At 42.8% G+C, this 18,583-nt stretch overlaps 1 protein-coding gene across 13 annotated transcripts in view; it reads left to right on the forward strand.

The window, feature by feature from the left end:
- Ptprj (protein tyrosine phosphatase receptor type J) overlaps positions 1-18,583 on the forward strand; it is a 166,733-nt gene that overhangs the window by 142,481 nt on the left and 5,669 nt on the right. For all 13 annotated transcript variants that reach the window (XM_048788826.1, XM_048788833.1, XM_015477921.2 and 10 more), the window contains 11 exons: positions 2,679-2,810; positions 4,078-4,288; positions 4,401-4,525; positions 5,543-5,630; positions 7,583-7,624; positions 8,144-8,152; positions 8,255-8,342; positions 9,705-9,795; positions 11,702-11,775; positions 11,874-12,008; positions 15,484-15,603. In XM_048788826.1, coding sequence (XP_048644783.1) covers positions 2,679-2,810; positions 4,078-4,288; positions 4,401-4,525; positions 5,543-5,630; positions 7,583-7,624; positions 8,144-8,152; positions 8,255-8,342; positions 9,705-9,795; positions 11,702-11,775; positions 11,874-12,008; positions 15,484-15,603 — 1,115 coding nt within the window. The remainder of the gene's footprint in view (positions 1-2,678; positions 2,811-4,077; positions 4,289-4,400; positions 4,526-5,542; positions 5,631-7,582; positions 7,625-8,143; positions 8,153-8,254; positions 8,343-9,704; positions 9,796-11,701; positions 11,776-11,873; positions 12,009-15,483; positions 15,604-18,583) is intronic.

Raw genomic sequence — 18,583 nt, forward strand, 5'->3', positions numbered from 1 at the left:
TGGCACACTTAAGGGACACTGTGGTAGATAAGGTCGGCAGGGACCCTGTTGAGTTCAGGATTCAGATAGAGAATGAGAGGGAAGGATTTCCAGGTTTAGTAGTAGGGGAGCTGGCATGCTGTGCCAGTCTGAGGGCAGAGAGCTGGGGACCCTCTCTGGCCAGCTGAAAGGCAGAGCTAATGGAAGGTGTGGGTGTCTGTTTGGAAACCACTGTTGGAACAGTTGACATACGTGGGAGTAGCACCTCCAAGTGGTCACTGCTGTCCGTTACATGAGAGGTTTCCCAAGCATGTAGCACAGAGCCGCCCCTTCACTAGAATGGGCGCCTCATTATCATTCATGGGAGCCTCACTATCATTCAGAATTTTCTAGGAGCCATGTCAAAAATGTAAAAAGGAAGAGCTAAAATCAATAACGCTTAATTTAACTTTTATATTAAAAATATCTTGCTGGGTGTAGTTGCACATGCCTGTAATCCCAGTGGCTCGGGAGTCTGAGGCAGGAGGATTGCAGGTTCAAAGCTGGCCTCAGCAATTTAGCGAGGCTGTAAGTGACCTAGCGAGACCTGTCTCAAATGAAAAAATAAAAAGGGCTGGGAATGTGGCACAGCAGTTAAGTGACCTTGAGTTCCGTCCCTGGCACCAAAAAAAAAAAAAAAAAGGGATCAACATATAATAACTGTTTAAAAATATTAATGAGATATTTTGCCCTTTTTTTTCTACTAAGTTTGATAGCCATTCTCTGTTTTGTGCTTGTAGCACACCTGGATTGGCCCTTGTCACATTTCATGTGCTCAACTGTTGCCTGAGGCTGGAGGCTGCCATCTTGGACAGCGCGAGTTCAGAGAATCGAATTGTGGGTTTTTTTGGACTTTGGTGTTTTCATTCTCTCTGAATCTTTATGTAGTAATGAAAACAGCCCAAACTGTCTATGGGAGACAGGTTAGGTAGAGAGGGATTCACTTTAATTCAGCATTTCTTTTTTTTCTGTGCTAATTCAGAGCCTGGCTTGGAAAGGGAAGGTGTATAATCACGAAGGTCACCCGTGGAACATTCCAGTGTGGGCTTTTCTGCTTTCTGGTAAAAGGGTTGGTTCAGTTTTTCTAGGTGGCATTTCAGATCAACTCCACCAAAAATGGGGATTATAGCTTGAAGGATGTGAAGCAGAAGCGTGGCCAGGTCTCAGGAGAGATTGAGTCCTCTCCCGATCTCGTCTTTGATTCTTCTCTGGGGCATCTGGTTCATCTTTGTTGTGAGCTGGTGATGATCCCAGCACCCATCCATGTGTGAGCAGATGTCTGTGTACAGCTCCCTAGTCAACACCTCGGGTTCTGTCCACATGGTCTCTCTCACTGTCCTTCCACCTGTTTCTCTGGAAAAGGGACCTGGCCCAACTTAAGCTATAAGGTCTGTGGGGAGATGGAAAAGGCAGGTTATCTTCAACAGGGATGCTGGCTTTTCACTGTATCGCTTGTTTCCGTTGCTGTGCAGAAGAGGCTATCTTTTCTCCCCCATTGTGTATCTTGGCACTCTTGTTGAAGATCAATCAGCTGCATATGCATGGGTTTAATTGTACACTCTCAATCTGTTTCATGGCTCTATGTGAGTCTTTATGCCTCTCCTATACTTTTAATTATTGTGACTTTGTAGATATTTTGAAACTAGGAAGTGTGAGGCCTCCAGTTTTGCTCTCCTTTCTCAAGATCACTTTGGTTATTCTCTCTCTTTCATAGGCTCATATGAGTTTTGAGATTGTTTTTTTCTATTCCTGTAAAAAAGATGCCATTGGGATTCTGATAGGGATTGCATTGAATCTGTAGACTTCTTTGAGTAGGGTGGACGTTTTGATAATATGAATTCTCCCAATCCATGAAGATGGGATGTCTTCCTATTTATCTGTGTCTTTAATGCTTTGAGCAGTGTTGTGTAGTTTTCAGTGTAGAAGTCTTTCCCCTCCTTGGTTGTATTCTAATTACACCTCCACAAATCTGTTTAAAAAATAAAAGAAAATAAAAGTATATGTTGTTAGAAGTCAAATGAGGTTTCTGGGAGCCTACCCTGGAAATGTGGTTAGACACACTGAAGGAATCATTGTGATCAAGGCTTCTCCAGGATCCACAGTCTCTCCACGTCACTGGTTTTCTTTCCTGCCTCTCCCTTCTGGATTTTCTTTGCATTGACCTGTCATTCAGCTCCCAGAGCATGGACAGAGCATGGACAGGAGGACATTCAAGCACATTCTTCCCCTATTTGTTTTTGTATTGGAGATTGGACCCAGTGGTGCTTTACCATTGGGCTACCTCCCCTGTTCTTTTTTTTTTTTCTTTTAATACTTTTTAATTGTCAATGGACCTTTATTTTATTTATTTATTTATTTATATGCAGTGCTGAGAATTGAACCCAGGGCCTCACACATGCAAGGAAGTGCTCTACCACTGAGCCACAACCCAGCCTTCCTCTGTTCTTTTTTAAAGTTTTTTTTTTTTTCTTAAAAGTTTTAAGACAGAGTCTTGCTGAGTTGCTCAGAGTGGCCTTTGAGCTTGTGATCCTCCTGACTCGGGCTACCCTGTTGCTGCGATTTTAGGCATGTGCTATTGCTTCTGGCTAAGGAATGTTTTTGTTCCTGTTTTGGTTTTATGTGTTGGGTGATCACGTTGGTTTTGATTTGTTTTCTTTCAGACCCCCCTCCTCCAGATGGATCCCCTAATATTACATCTGTCAGTCATAATTCAGTAAAGGTCAAGTTCAGTGGGTTTGAAGCCAGCCACGGACCCATCAAAGCCTACGCTGTCATTCTCACCACTGGGGAAGGTAAGGAGAGGCTGCCACGGGTAAATCAGTGTGCGAGAGATGCCGTGACCACTGAGGCATACTAGTGACACAAGCACGTGCCTCTCTTCACACTTCAGCCCCTGTTTTGGCACCCAGAGCAGGAGTTGGCTGTTGGCCTGATGGTCTTGATCTAAGGTCAGCAAACTTTCTGTGAAGGGCCAGAGAGCAAATGTCTTAGGCTTTGCGTGCCCTACAGCCTCTGCCTGTTGAGCTCGGCCGTTGTAGTAGGAGAGACATCTAGATGGTGGTGGCTGTTCTCATTAAACATTATTTACCAAACAGGTGGTGGCTAGATTTGGGTCATAGACCATAATGTGCCAACTTCTGATGTAGATTTTTGTTTTCTTTTGCAAAGGTCTTTTAGTGGCAGAATGTTATTTAGTCTTAACCAATATTATCTTCCCTCCCATCCAGATCATCCTTAAAGGATGACTTTCTTTTGAAAGAAAACAGAAAACGATTTCCTTTGCATAGTGCATCCCTGCAGAAGTGGATTCAGGTTGCTTTTCCTTAGGGGGCTCTGTTACATTCCTTGGTGGTCAGAAGGGACTGACAGAGTGTCCTCAATTGCTGCCTGTGAGGGCACCGCATGGGCCTGAATTTAAAATGCCAAGCTTTGTTGTTTTGGGCAATTCTTTCATGTGAAAAATGCAGGGTCACCTCTGCCCTCCCTGTATCTCAACCTGTGGTGCTGTCCTCATCTCCGTGAAGAAGACGGGGACCAAACACACTCTGCAGGGATCCTAGGAGATAAAAGTTTGCTGGCTCCAAAATTTCAAAGAGCAATGTTGAGACACATTTTTCTCTCTCTTTCTCTTTCTCTCTTTGAGTCTGTTTCAAGTTCTTTTTTATTTCGCTGGGATGGTTTTCAACAAATCCCACGGCTCAGACCTTTGCTGAATGAGGGTGCTGATGTTGCCTGGTGGCACTGCTGACCAGTACTGGCCTGTGATGAATGGGACTCCAGGCCTTGGGCCGGATGGTCTGGCTTAGGAATCCAGGACCATGTGGGCCCTGTGACCTTGAGCCAGGCCCTGTCCGTTTACCTGTGCTTTTATTTTCTTGTCTACAGAGTGGGGATAATAAGCTTTTGTGATGGGATCCACGGGGGTGAAGTGAGTTAATGTAAGCAAAGCCCGACAGTGAGAGGCCACTGGCACGCAGCGTCAGTGTCATAGTGTAGGTAAACGGGAGACTTAAGTCTCTGCTGTCATTTAACGATTTGCTTTCTCTGTGCCTTTCTTAGCTGATAACCCTTCTGCAGATGTTTTGAAGTATACATATAAGGATTTCAAAAACGGGGCCTCGAACACTTACGTGACATACTTCATAAGCACAGAAGAAAAGGGACGTTCTCAGGGCTTGTCTGAAGTCTTGAAATACGAGATCAACGTTGGGAATGAGTCAACCACCCACGGCTATTACAACGGGAAGCTGGAGCCTCTGGGCTCCTACCGGTGAGGTCCTTTGTTCTTGTGTTTGGGGCCGAGCCTCCTGAATACAGAGCTCTGTGTGCCTGTAGTGGCAGGCATGTCCCAGCAGCCTGATTGTGGTCCTTGTCATCCACAGGGCTTGTGTTGCTGGCTTCACCAATATTACCTTTAACCTTCAAAGTGATGGACTCATCAACGGAGCTGAGAGCTACGTGACCTTTGGTCCCTATTCAGAGGCGGTTTTCTTGCCCCAGGATCCAGGTAGAGGAAAGACAGGAGTCCCGTCATCAATTCCGGTGTCCACCTCCTTTGGACCCCAGGGGGTTGGAGTGCCTGCCTCTCCCCTCTTAGAAGTGGAGATGTCACTTGTTCATTGGGCTCAGCTCAGCTTTCCCCACTCTGAGGTCCCTGGCAGCCCTTGTCCCTCACTCTCCCTTTTCGAAAAGCCAGCTGCATTTCCAATCTGCATAGATTATTTAGTCCTTTAATCTCAGAGTAGCTGGGCACACTGTGTGACTTTTGGTGCATAGAATTCTTGAATATTTGCATCAGAAGGAATCATAGAAATTGCCTCATTCAATCTGTTTTAGAAACAAGACTGTTAAGACCCCGAGATGGAAAGTCACTTCCCCAGGGTTACACAGCAGCTTAGAGGCCTGAAACTCTGGCCTTGGACTCCTTGTCAAGTGTTGCTATCCATCGTCATAGAACTGAGTGGTATGGGAGCTTTGGAACCTAAGGGAAGTACCTCCCCCACCTCCATGCCAGAGACAAATTGACTTGTCTGTTTTTTCTACTTGGGAGTTGTTGGATATAAAAGAGTTCCATAGGAGCAAAATCTGGGGAATCCCCACTCCTCCCCAGTAAATGAGAGATCCACATCACCTTAGCATGGTGCCGTAAAGTGTTTTTTGCTCATACGGGGTGTTGGGCTCAAAAACCCTAAAGTGGTAGGATAATCAGTGATCTAGCCCAGTTCCCTAAATTTGTAGTTGAGGAACTAAGACCTGGAGATGAATTAGGCCTTTCTCACAACTGTCCAGGGAGTGGTGGAATAATGGGGATAAAGAGCCCAGCTCCCAAATGCCTGGACTAGTTTAAGGTCCAAAGATAGTTGACCATGCTCCATGTGCGTGTGCACACACATGCACATGCGTGTACTCTGGCACTCTGACCATACCCCCCGCCCTGTGCTATGAGGCCCCTGGCCAGTTATCTGCTTGTCGGGGGTCCTGCAGGAACACCTTTCCAAGTGCCTCCCATTTGGACTTTGCCCAGGTGTCATCTGTGGAGCTGTGTTTGGATGTATCTTTGGTGCCCTGGTCATCGTGGCTGTGGGAGGCTTCATCTTCTGGAGGAAGAAAAGGTGACATTATTTATGTTGATTGTAACATTCTACTCTGTAATGGAGCTTTTTATTGTGGGAAATTTCAAACATTCCAGGATTGGAAGGAGTCACTGAGAGAGCTCCCTGTTCCTTCCCGTCGTCCTCAGGGGTCCTCACCTGCCAGTCTTGCTTCATTTTTGCCCCAGCCGGGGCACTTTCAGGCCTGTCCTGGCTGCTGCTTTGGGCTGTTGGTGAACCCCACAGCAGAAGATGCTGCGCTCCCTCAGAGTGTTCTAGTCCACAGGCAGTTCCACAGGGTAGTGGTCAGAGGTTTCCTTTTAGAGTCAGCCAGGTCCCAACCTAGGATCCCCCTCTCACTCGCTGTTGGGGACCTGAGCCTCAGCGGCCTCCTCTGTAGTGTGGGGATAACAAGCATGCCCAGCTCGGGAGGCTGCGGAGCCTTGGAAGGTGAAGTGCTTTGCACACTGTCTTATCCCTTGAGAGCTGGTATTTGACCTGTATGAGCACCCTGTGGGTAGTTAAGTAGTGATGGAAAATGGCAGCCCTGTTTTAGGTGCCCGTAGTGTGCTTGGGTTTGTGCTTTCCATGAATTATTTCCTTCCCAAGGATCTGGAAAGGCAGATCTTGTGAGCCCCATTCCATGGATGCAGAGGCGTGGAGCATAACTTGAACGTGGTCTTTGCACTTTGTCGCCTACCCTCCTGCCTGACCATGGGAAGCCTCTGTCAGTTGGGGTTGATTTGCATCCAGGTGCCGTCAACCAGGGGATTTCCACCCTGACCCAGGATTTTTAATGTGACCTGTGTCTGGTTTCTGGTGCTGCCACCTTGCACTGTTGAGATGATAGCAGTGCTCACAGTTCTTAAATTTTGGGAAGGAGAGATCAGTGGCTGGGTGAAACAGCTTTATAGTGTTTTTGTTAAAAATAGAGTAGGCCTAATGTGTGGTGGCTCATGCCTATAATCTCAGCAACTCAGGAGGCCAAGAGAGGAGGATCACAAGTTTGAGACTAGCCCCAGCAACTTAGTGTGACTCAGTTTCAAAAAATGGCGTGGGGCTGTAGCCTAGTAGTCGAGTTTAATCCCCAGTACTGAAATATAAAATTAATGCATGGAAAAAAAAAACAGAAAAGAAGAGCAAAAAATAAATAAATAAATAAAAGGAATCCATAATTGTAGACCCACACAAGACTGTTCTTAACTTTTTTTTCTTACCATTTTGATGTGCTTACAAAGCTCACACATGGGTGGAGTCATATCTACATGTTAGTGTCTAGCCTGCCACATCCACTTAAGACAGAGTGGACAGCTTCACTTCATCAATATTTCAAGTGGCCACAGAATATTTAACTGTGTGGATGTGCCATCTATTTAACTGATTTATTGGATGCTTCTAATGTTTGGCCATAGTTACATATCCTTGGGCACACTCATGATTATTTCTTTAGGTTAAATTCCAAACTGGGCAATTATTGGGTTAGTGGGTATGCATGTCTTCAATTTTGATACATGTCTGCCAAATTGCCTTTCAGAAAGTGTATTTTAATCACCAGAATGGAGTTGAGCTGGCAATGGGGAACAATGTGGGTGCCCACCAGCGTGGCAGCTCTGGGTCTGACGTGATTTTCTGGTTTATCGCGTTAACTTACCAGAACAGGTCTTCACACAAATGGGAGTATGAACAAGTCTTGATTTTCAGTAAAGAAATGCCACTGATATGTATTTGCAAGGAAATTCCTGACAGTTTCTTGAGTAAGATTTCCTCCTACTTTCCCAGAATATAAAAGAGAATAACTTTCCAGATTTGTAACCAGCATTTGCTGCTTGGGCTGTTGAGTTTGGTATTAGTGAGCAGGATTTAGTGTCTGATATGAACCCAGGCCCAGGGACAAGGCTTTGGTGCAGGTGTGAAAGGGGGAAGTGCAGATTGAGCCTATTTTGTCTAATGGATCTCTTTTTCTTTCTAAACAGGAAAGATGCAAAGAACAATGAAGTGTCCTTTTCTCAAATTAAGTAAGTTTCTATAGTTATCAGCTTTACTTTAGGACACCCAATTCCCCCAATCTGTTCATTGACAAAAGAATTTCTGATGGAACTTGCTATCATTTTTCCTGATTGACAGAGTTGGCTATGATCATCTGCAAGTTCTTGCTAGCTGTTTTCTACAAGAAATCTGAAGCTAGCATCTTGCTGTGTTCTATTGTTTTACCAGTAAACACATACTTTGTGATTTGCTTTTTTAAAAAACTAAGTGAATTATTAATTTTGGTACATGTCTGCCATGTACCAAATTTAAGGGGAGAGAAGAACTCACGTAAAGTCACAGATATGATCAGTTATAGAAGAGCGTTTGATTCCCTGATTCACAGTTCAGTGTTTTATGAATAATATTATTCTAATCTCCAGCCCTCATCCTGCCCTCCCCCCCAACAAATTATGTTCTGTGTTTTGTTCTTTTGAGATGATTTTTACTTTCCAAATGAGCAAGTCTTTCTAATTGCTTACTTTTTTCTTTCCCCTTCTGTGATGAAGACCTAAAAAGTGAGTAACACCTTTTTTTAATGACTTACATTTTTCTATTTTTAGTATGAACTTCTGCAAATGTAAACACAATGCTAATAAGTTGTTTTTTGGTTTTCTTAGGTCCAAGTTAATCAGAGTGGAGAATTTTGAGGCTTACTTTAAGAAACAGCAAGCCGACTCCAACTGTGGCTTTGCAGAGGAATATGAGGTCCGTGGTTGCAAATGTTGTGTTTTCCATTGCTTTGTGTTTTCTCCTGAGTGTCTGGACCTATCTTTGTGTTAAGGTGATGCTTTGTGTAAGAGGTGACTATGTCAGAGGGCTGAAACTTGTGCCTGTTCCCTGGAGATCCCATTGTTGACCCTGAGAGCTCAGATGGATGGACTGTCACTTCTAGTAGACTATGTATTTAATCCTGATATTTGGGGATTACGCAGAAAGGTAGAGAAACAAGGAATTCAAGTTAGAGGACTGTTGAATAGAATAACTAGCACACTGTAGGAGCTAGAAAGAAAACCAGATGGAGCTCTGAGAGGTCTCCAAGTTTGATTTGGAGGATTATGTGCAGTTTCACTGTCCTTGTCTGACTTCCATCCCTGCCTTTGCCCCCCAAACCAGCCCTGGAACTGCCCTGCTCAGAGCATCCCTGCACACTGGTCCTCCACATTTACACCCCCGAGACCCTGCTCACCACCTGGCACAGCTCACACACTCCCTTCTTCATGTCCTTTCCTCAGATCCCATTGGGGGGGGAACATGAAGTCTCTGTCTGTCCTTGCAGTTCTCTGTCCTTTGCAGCGTCTGTCCTCAGACTGCCTTGTTCCACCTGTGGCACGTTGCTGTTTTCCACCTTCGGTGTTTGTTCAGTTCTGTCTTGTCATGTTGGCGATTTCTGTCTACACCTCTCCTCTAGGTTGCAAGCCCTGAAAGGCAGGAATTGGCCCTTTTTTTTTTTTTTTTCTTCTTTTAGCTGTGTGTTGGTTTTCTGGGCCTAAAGCACACAGAAATGTATTTATGTAAACAAACCTATGCTCTACCACTGAGTCAAGCCCCCAGCCCTTTTTATTTTTTGAGCCAGAGTCTTGCTAAGTTGCTGAGGCTGGCCTCAAACTTGCAGTCCTCCTGCTTCAGCATCCTGTGTCACTGGGATTAGGCACAACTTAGCCTCTAGGGGAAGGTCCTTGCTTCCCACCTGCAGCTTCTGGTGGCCCCGGTTGTTCCTTGGTTTTGTGGTAGCATCACTCTGATCTCTACCTTCATCTTCTCGTGGCATCTCCTTTGCCTGTGTGAGTCTCTCTCTGCCTCTTTTCCACTTACATCAACACACCCATATGAGATTAAGGGACCACCCTGCTCTAGTGTGACCTCATTTTAATTTGATGACATCAACAATTATGGAGTTTTCCAGTTAGATCATTGGTACTGGAAGTTGGATGTTCAGCATATCTTTGGGGGGGGGGACACAAATAAATTATCACCTCTGCATTCCCCCTTGGTCCTGCCACACTCTGTGCTCAGTGTAATCACATGTGAAGACTGAATAAATAATCAACTCATTCATTTTGTTTTCAGGATCTGAAGCTTGTTGGAATTAGTCTACCTAAATATGCGGCTGAGCTGGCAGAGAACAGAGGAAAGAATCGCTATAATAACGTTCTGCCCTGTAAGAGACTTCGCCCACACTCCCTTCCCTTCTTTCTTGTTGGCCGGCACCTCTCTAATGGGGTCGGGGCATAGTGGCTCTAACTAATAGCCACATTCCAGAACTATTCGGTGGTCACCTATTTTATGTTAAATACTGTTCTCAGGGACATCTCATTTAATTGAGTCCTCATGCTCACATTGTGAATTGGGTAGCAGAATAAACTGAATGCATAGAACTACTATGAGTAGATGCGGAAAATGCAGCACTTGGTGTAGGTGATTTGTTCAAGGTCACACAGGCAGGAAGGGCAAAACCAGGCTCTGGACCAGACCTGCAAGCCTCTTTCAGAGAAAACCAGAGTTTGTGTTCCTAACCCCGCTGTCTGTCTCTCAGCCCCTTTATTTCAATTTGTAAAGTTCAGGGTGAAGGTGGGCAGATGCATAACAGGCCGGTTGCACTTGCTGCTTGTCCAGACAGATGCTCCTTTGATTGGCTAAGCACATTCCACAGCTAAATATGAGTTATGTGTGGGTTCCTTCCTATTTTTAAGAATTACCCATGTTTGCCACACAACCAATAGGGAAAACAGCAAGTTGAGTTTAAAAGGAGAATTATTTATTACATCAACTGTTAGATGAAAGTGGGTTGTGGTCTCTCTTTGTGGGTGGGAATTAGGGCCCAGAGAGAAGTGCAAGTGGATTGCAGCCATGTTCTGATTTAGCAGAAACTGACAGACTTGCGGGTAATTTGTACATCAGGCTATTTAGAGACATTGTCTTTTCAATTTGAAGCCATATTTTCTCTTTCCTAGACTAAAACATTAATTTCTCAGTTTAGTCTCAGCATTTTTCTCTAGCTCTTGGGTTCTTTTTTCTTCATTTCCTCCCCTTACACTTGACAAGGAGTATTGACTCCATTTCTGAGAAAAATCTTTTTAGTCTAGGTTGGGGGAGCTGCCCTAGCACTGCTTCTGAGGCCACCTCAGATTATCAGCCTGCTCTTGTGAACATCTGTGCAGAGTTTCAGATCTGGAGCAAGGGCTGGGAATTTGGTGTCTGGGTATGGTTTCTGTTGGAAGACTTTTGACTGAGACTCACACTGGTCACTGGGTTTAGCATTGCTGTGTTATTTTGTCCCAGAGAAGGTGAGGTGGGTGTGGGCAGAGACAGGGCAGCCCCGGTGGTACCACTCAAGACCTGTCCTGACTCTTGGAGTTCTAAGGTTATTTCACTGCTGGGGAATCAGGCAAATTTGTGTGTCATGCTTTTGAAAATGATAGTCATAGTTAGAAAATGTGAGTACTTTGACACTTCTATGCATAGTAGTTTTATACATTCAGTTTATTCTTGAACTTAGTATTTTTTATAACAACCTTTTTATATAAGGATAGAGGCAGGGTGGAAGAGGTTTACCTGGGCGTGTACCCTGTCGTGGTAGAACAGGCATTAACTTTGCATTGTTTGCTGCTCACCAGATACAAAGACTCCCATGAGTCACTTCAACTCATAAGCCCCAGTTTTCTCATCTGTAAAACAGGGTAAAAGTTTGTGGGGTGCTTTTGAGGAATGAATAAGATTGCTTAGCACATTTCCTACTCTGCTCATGGCAGACACCTGCGGCCTCTTGCTTTGTCTGAGCAGGGAGACTGGTGTGGTTAGGAGCTGGGGCCTTGGTGTCCAGCTGCCCGGGTTCTAACCCCGTCTCTGCCATTTATGAGCCCTACTTGGGCGACCATGTAACTCCTCTGTGCCGCAGTCACATAGGGTGACCGTGAGATTAAATGAGCTGGTGTAGAGGATCCCAAGCTGCTCCTCTTCCAAGAGACACGTCCCGGGTCTTGCACTTCTGTTCTCTTTCATGTCTGCAACTTCTCTAAAATGCTGGCTTCTAATGTGGACCTTGATTTCTCCTTTAATGGTTACAGATGATGTTTCTCGTGTCAAACTTTCAGTCCAGACCCATTCCACTGATGACTACGTTAATGCCAACTACATGCCAGTAAGTGGGCAGATGGCTCATAGTCCTGGGTTGTTATGATGGAAACATCAGGGTGCTCCTTTCTGTTTTCTTTGACACTATGTATTTCCTGTCTTTAGGGCTACCATTCCAAAAGAGAGTTTATTGCTACACAAGGACCTTTACCCAACACTTTGAAGGATTTTTGGCGTATGGTTTGGGAGAAAAATGTCTATGCCATTGTTATGTTGACCAAATGTGTTGAACAGGGAAGGGTAAGTCTTTAAAAATTTAAAAATCAAATGAAATTAATTAATGTTTTTTTTTTTATTGTGGTGCAACTATGTCTTTAAAAAAAAAAAAAACTTCTTCCTAAATATTACTGTCTTTATTCTTAGAACTTTATTTTTCCTTTTATTCCTTAAAAAGTTTTTTCTCTTTTAAGCTTTTATTCATTTTTATTAGTGTTTTAATTATGCAGAATAATGGATTTGATTGTGGCATATTTGTACATGCAGATAACAGTTTGATTATGTTCACTTTCCCATTAGCCTCTCTTCCCCCTCCCCCAGATTCCCTTCCCCTCCTCTAAAAGTCTCTCTGTTGATTTTCATGTCATATTTTTTTAATCTTGAAAAACATCTGATTTTTCATTATGTTCATTTGTGTACAAATAGCAACATCCTCAATTCATTAAGTCACTGCTACTGGAGTTAGTAAATAGCAAGAGTTAATTTTTTTATCACTATGACCCAAAGACCTGACAAGAACAACTTAGAGGAGAAAACATGTATCTTGGCTCATAGTTTCTTAGGTTCAGTCCATGGGCAGCTGACTCCACAGCTGTGGGCCTGAAGTGAGGCAGATCATCATGGCGCACGGGCACAGCAGAGGGAAGCTGCTCAGAACGTGACAACCAGAAAGCTAAGAGAGAGCTCTGCTTATCAGGGACTAAAACATAAACCCCTATAAAAGCACATCCTGGTGACTTACTTCCTCCAGCCACACCTGACCTGCCCAAATTACTGCCCACTTAATCCATATCAGTGGATTAATCCACTGATTTAGCTCATATCTCATAATCTAATCATTTCACCTCTGAGAATTCTGGCATTGTCTCACACACGAAGTCTTGGTGGACACTGCATATCTAAACTCTAACAGAGATGCGTAGCTCTGTCCGTAATCAGCTGTGTGCACGTGAGCAAGCTCACCCTGTCAGTAAATAGCAGGCTTCTTCATCTCTCAGCTTGGAGGTTTCATCAATTCGGTGATTTTCACACTTAGATTTTTAGCAGCGAGGCCCCTTCTTGAAGTAAAATCGCAGCGTTATTCTCAGATAAGTCTCAGCAGCAGCTCTTCCTGGTGTCCTGGAATCCTCCTATTGTTTCCATCAATGATAAGATTTCTTCTGGTAATAAGACTCTTGTGTTTCCATAAGTGGATATAAAGAAGATAGAAAAACGTGCTAAATTCAAAACTTTGGTGCCTGATGTTACTCCGTGAATTTTTTCTGTTGTTGCTGGGAATTGAACCCAGGATTTTGTACATGCTAAGCATGAGCCATACCACTGAGCTGCATTCTCGATTAAAAAAAAAAATGTAGATTTTACTTCTTGAGGAATAGGAATGGATTCCTTAAGCTGGTGGTTCTCACACTGTATGTCCTTCAGAATAACCTGGAAGGTGGTTCTACCCCCAGTTTCTCATTGAGAACAGCATTTCTGGCAGTAGCCAGGTGATACAGATGCTGAAGTCCATGGTACATACTAAGTTGGTACCATCCTAGTGATAGTGGGAACTCATCAGCTGTCATTTAAAAAAATGTTCTTTTAAAAAAAGTTTTGGATGGTTGCTCACTTTTCTTTTTTTCTGGTTATTTTTGAAAGTAAAATTTCTGTCAATGTTGTATAAGTACACACACACTATTATTTCATAATAGAAATTATACTGAGGCTTTTTAAACCTCTTATTTTTATCTTATGAGTATATCTTAGGAATGTGGCTAAATTATTAAGTAGTTCTTTAAAACATAAAGTTACCAGATGTTTAGCCAGCTCCAAGTGTGGGTAAGCTCCTGTGCTAGTCGAGGTCACGGAGGAGGGGGGATCACAAGGGTCGGCAGGTGATGGCTCTCGGTTGCCTGTGATACACAGGGCTGGGTTCTGCATTCCTTCTTGCATCAGGACAATAGGCTCTTAAGGGCATGAAAGAGCAGTCATTTTATGAATGCAGATAAACTTTATAGTACTGCTGAGCCCAGGACCTTGTACGTGGAATATTATCATAACTGTTAGACAAGTGAAAATGAATAGTTAAATGTGTGGAGAACATGAAGATGAATTTAGATGGGCCATTCATCTTAGGTCAGGGTAGAAGTGGGTGTTACTGACTGGGTCAAAGGGAAAGGAAGCCAATGTATTTTCTGCATTAGAATTGCATGTTTTTTTTTTTTTTTTTGACATCAGAGATTAAACCCAGGGGTTCCACATGGGCCACATCCCCCTTTTTAAACAGTTTTTTATTTTATTATTTTTTAAAATTTTGAGACAGGGTCTCACTAAGTTGTTTACAGCCTAAGTTGCTGCCATATTTATTATGCTTTTCCTAGATCAACCCTGGGAGGTATTATCATACTTTATAGAGGGAGAAACAGAGGCTCAGAGAACCTTATAACTTGCTCACAAAGTAGCAATAGAATCCAGTGGGTAAGAGGCTGAGCTGGGAATCAAATCTTTGTTAGAATGTGTCCCAGTCTTGAGTTCTTTCTTGAAGCAGTGGTACAGACACCAGGATCTTTAAAAAAAAACAAGCAGAGATTCCCCAGCCAGAGTCATATCTCTGGAGGGGAAACCCAGGCATTTGTTTTTAAAACAAAACAAACCTCTCTGATAAGTCAGATAATCAGTCAAGGTTGAAGCTACTAGCAAGTGAGCACACCTTGGGAGGTTGTGTATTTGTGCACTTGTGTGTAAGGTATTTGCCAAATGGGGATTCAGGTATTCTTGAAGAGCAGTTATTTCCTGGTTTTCATTTCTGTTTACATTTGCTCACCAACTTTATCAGAATCGAAGATCTCAATGTGATTTAACTTGATCCCCTTTATTGCTGTGTGTATTTGGACTGCAAATGGGGTGTATCTACAAGTGCTGGGAATAGTTCTCATTTCTTTGGGCTGCTTGGGGTTATGGGCCAACCTGAGTTTAGTGCAGTGATCTGTCGTGGAGTGACTCCTCAAAAGGCCAAAGGGAACTGGATGGGGACTGTGTCCCAATGTCATGAGATAGCAGGTGTTTGGCTGTAAATCAGAAATGCAGAAATGATGGGACCCAGTGGTGCACACCTGTAATCTCAGCTGTCTGGGAGGCTGAGGCAGGGGGAACACAAGTTCTAGGCCCTCTGGGAAACTTAGCAAGATACCCTCTCAAAATAAAAAATATAAAGGGCCAGGAATGTAGCTCAGTGGTAAAACTGGGGGTGGCAGGGGAGAGAAAATGATGACCTAGTGTTGGCAGATCTGATTTTTACAAAGTCTGAATTTTTATGAGAAAGCTCCCATTTTAAAGGAGTTGACAAGAATTAAAATTAAATTAAAAGCCAGAAAGGGTCAACCCAGAGCCCTGCTAAGGGACCAGTTCTGTCCCTTGTGCCAGTTTCTGTTACCTGGTTTTCCTTGTGAGGCTTTAGTGATAGTAGTTGGCGTGATCTGAGTCTTTTCATAAAAACTGCAATTTTGCAATTTTATTTCAGACAAAATGTGAGGAGTACTGGCCCTCCAAGCAGGCCCAGGACTATGGGGACATAACTGTGGCAATGACATCAGAAATTGTTCTTCCGGAATGGACCATCAGAGATTTCACAGTGAAAAATGTAAGTAAGAGGTGAAAATAGATAGATCTTAAAAAGCTAGCAGTTCCTGATTTTGGGGTGTACGTTTAGATTGATGTTGACTGTTAGGTTATTTTTTTTTAATCAGGAAAACGATTTTTGCTTTCTTTTTTCTTTTTTTTTTTTTGCAGAATAAAGCTATTCTTATGTAAATACACTCAAAGGCAACTCCTTGTATTTATTTTCTTGAGAGAAATTTCGTAAATTTTTCCTGAATAAAATGAGTCTTAAGAGCATGGCCCTGCATCAGTAGTTCTTTCCTCCCTCCTCCAAGTGATTTGTTCAGGGAGTTTTTGTCACACACTGAAGCCTTTTGGATTATTTGTTTGGGAATATGTCATCAGGGGTGCCAGTTGCTGTTAGGAGTGGTTTATACCTTTATTTTATTTATTTTTTTTTATGTGGTGCTGAGGATCGAATCTAGTGCCTCACATGTGCTAGGCAAGTGCTCTACCACTGAGCCACAAGCCCAGCTCAGGAGTGGTTTATAAAGTTATATTAATAGGATTTCAGGGCTTCTCTATGCACATTGCATCTTTTCCCCAAAAACTTACAAACACAAATCCAATTAAATTGTGCAGGTGTTCTAGGACATCAAGTCTATATGTTCTTATTTTTTTTTAAACAGTGTTTGAAATACAGGCCATTCCATGAAATGACAGTGATACCTCCTGATGGCTGTGTAGGTGGATTTAACTATTTGCAATTTATTCTCTTTTATTTTCTGGTTCCAAGTTTAAGTCTCTCCCCTAAAGAAATAGTAGGAAATACAGGAATAGGCTTTGTTAGTCATAAAGATGAATCTGAGCATTATTTATAATGGATGAAAGATGGAAACTGTGCACATGCCCAGACTTTGGAGAAAGGCTAAACTCTGACTTATCTTACTATATTGTTACTCACTTATTTGAAATGATGCATATACATAGTATGTATACAGCTAGCCCTCTGATATCCGGGTTCTAGATGCATGGATTTGACCAACTTAGCATCAAAAAATGTTTAGGAAAAAAAAATCATATCTGCACTGAGTGCATAGACTTCTTTTTCCAGTCATTATTCCTTAAATAACACAGTGTAACAACCATTTACGTAGTATTTATATTATAGGTTAGGTTTTATAAGTAATTTAGAGATGATTTAAAGTACAGTCATGTGTTGTTTAATGACAGGGGTAGGTGCTGAGAAGTGTGTCATCATGTGAACGACATGGAGTGTGCTTACACAAACCTGATGGTACAAACTACTGTGCACCTAGGTCAAGCACACACTATCTTCTACGTGGTCTGTTGTTGAAACTTTGTGCATGACTGTGTTCAGGAGGATGTGTGTAGGTCATGTGTAAATACTATGTCATTTTATACTATGTCGTTTATTTAAGGGACTTGAGCATCCATGGATTTTCATATCCAGGGGGTCCTGGAACCCCCAAGGTTGCTGAGGGATGACTGTCATCATGAGATGTTAGAACATAGTGTGACTGAGACACTTGAGGAGATGAAATTTTATGCGTGTTATGAAAAGTGTATGGAAGAAAAGCCGGGCAGCAGATCCAGTGGTGCTGACTCTTATGGGAATTGGGCTGTTAAGTTCTAGTTGACAAGGATTATTCTTGAAGGTTCTGTAAGTCAGAGGTAAAGCACAGGATAATAAATATTAATTCTTTACTTATTGTTATGTCTCAAAGATTCTAGGCTCAATTAATATTTTATTTAATTATTGGAGATGTTGTCAAAACTGTTACCAGGCACTGGCTGGGCCACCTAAACAGTTAGGTTTATAGTTGAAAAACCTTGCTTACTTCTGTATGTTTTGCCCATTTAAACTGAGTGGCTTATCTCTCGTTGCTTCTCCTGCTTGGAGTTTGCCTTTGTGGAGGGGAACTGTGGGTCAAATTGCCCACATCATATAAAAAGATTGTTATGGCTGTCATTATTGTTTCATTAATTAAACTCCAGATTGATTCAGATTTCACTTTTTTTCTACTAAAGCTTTCTCTTATATTAGAATCCAATCCAGGTTACCAGATGACATTTAGTAAAATATTATTCTTTTAATTTTATAAAATGCACTAATACATTTTCCTTTAAAAAAATGAGAGCATTAATACAGCTAAGAGTTTTCCTTTTACCACCACCCCTAACCTGAGCCCCTCTGCAGAAATAACAGTGAGAACTATTTCCTTCCTTGATTTCTTTTTCTCTCCCTCTCTCTCCTCCTACTTTGCCTAGCTATACCTTTTCCTTGGATGAGGACTTTTGGTGAAATTTGGGGATGTTAAGTTTGTTTGTGATGAGGCTTCTGGATATCCTCTCACCTCACTTTGCCCTTTCTTCCAACTGTTTTCCAAATCTTGATTAATGTGAAGTCATTGCTTTTTATAATAAATACATAGTAAAAAGTTAGCCTCAAAGGATAACATTCATAAAAGAGACGGAGATGCCTGCGGTCCAGCTGTGGGTCCACTTGGTGAGGCCAAGGCTCAGTTGTGGGCTGTAGCTGGGGCCGTTCTGATACTTAAAAGTACATGTTTTGCCAGAGGTAGGAAATCAGTAGGCATAATAACTAGTTCTGTTGGAACAGGACCCAGTTTCTACTGTCTGTTAGATGTTGAAATAGATTTTGGCAGGGGGGAGGGTGGGCAGGAACCTTTCTCAAAACCCTACAATTGTAAATATTTGCTTGGTGCTTGCTAATTGCCTGCCATTCTCTTAGAGTCTCTGGAGAACCTTGATGAATTATGAGGTGTGGATCCTCATGGCTTTATTTGGATAAACTACTTTTGGTTTTGTGGTCAGCGACATCCCCAGGTGGGCTTAGGAATAGGGTTTGTGAAGCTCTTAGGAGGTGCAGGTTCAAAGATGTGAGTCCGTTGTTGGCCAGCAACTGGAAAGGGAAGAAGAGATCGGAACAGGAGGAGGAGTAGATGTCTCGGCTGGCTCTGAGGTGAATGTCGGGGAAG

This window comes from Marmota marmota, unplaced genomic scaffold, assembly GCF_001458135.2.
Source record: "Marmota marmota marmota unplaced genomic scaffold, marMar, whole genome shotgun sequence".
Lineage (NCBI taxonomy): Eukaryota > Metazoa > Chordata > Mammalia > Rodentia > Sciuridae > Marmota > Marmota marmota.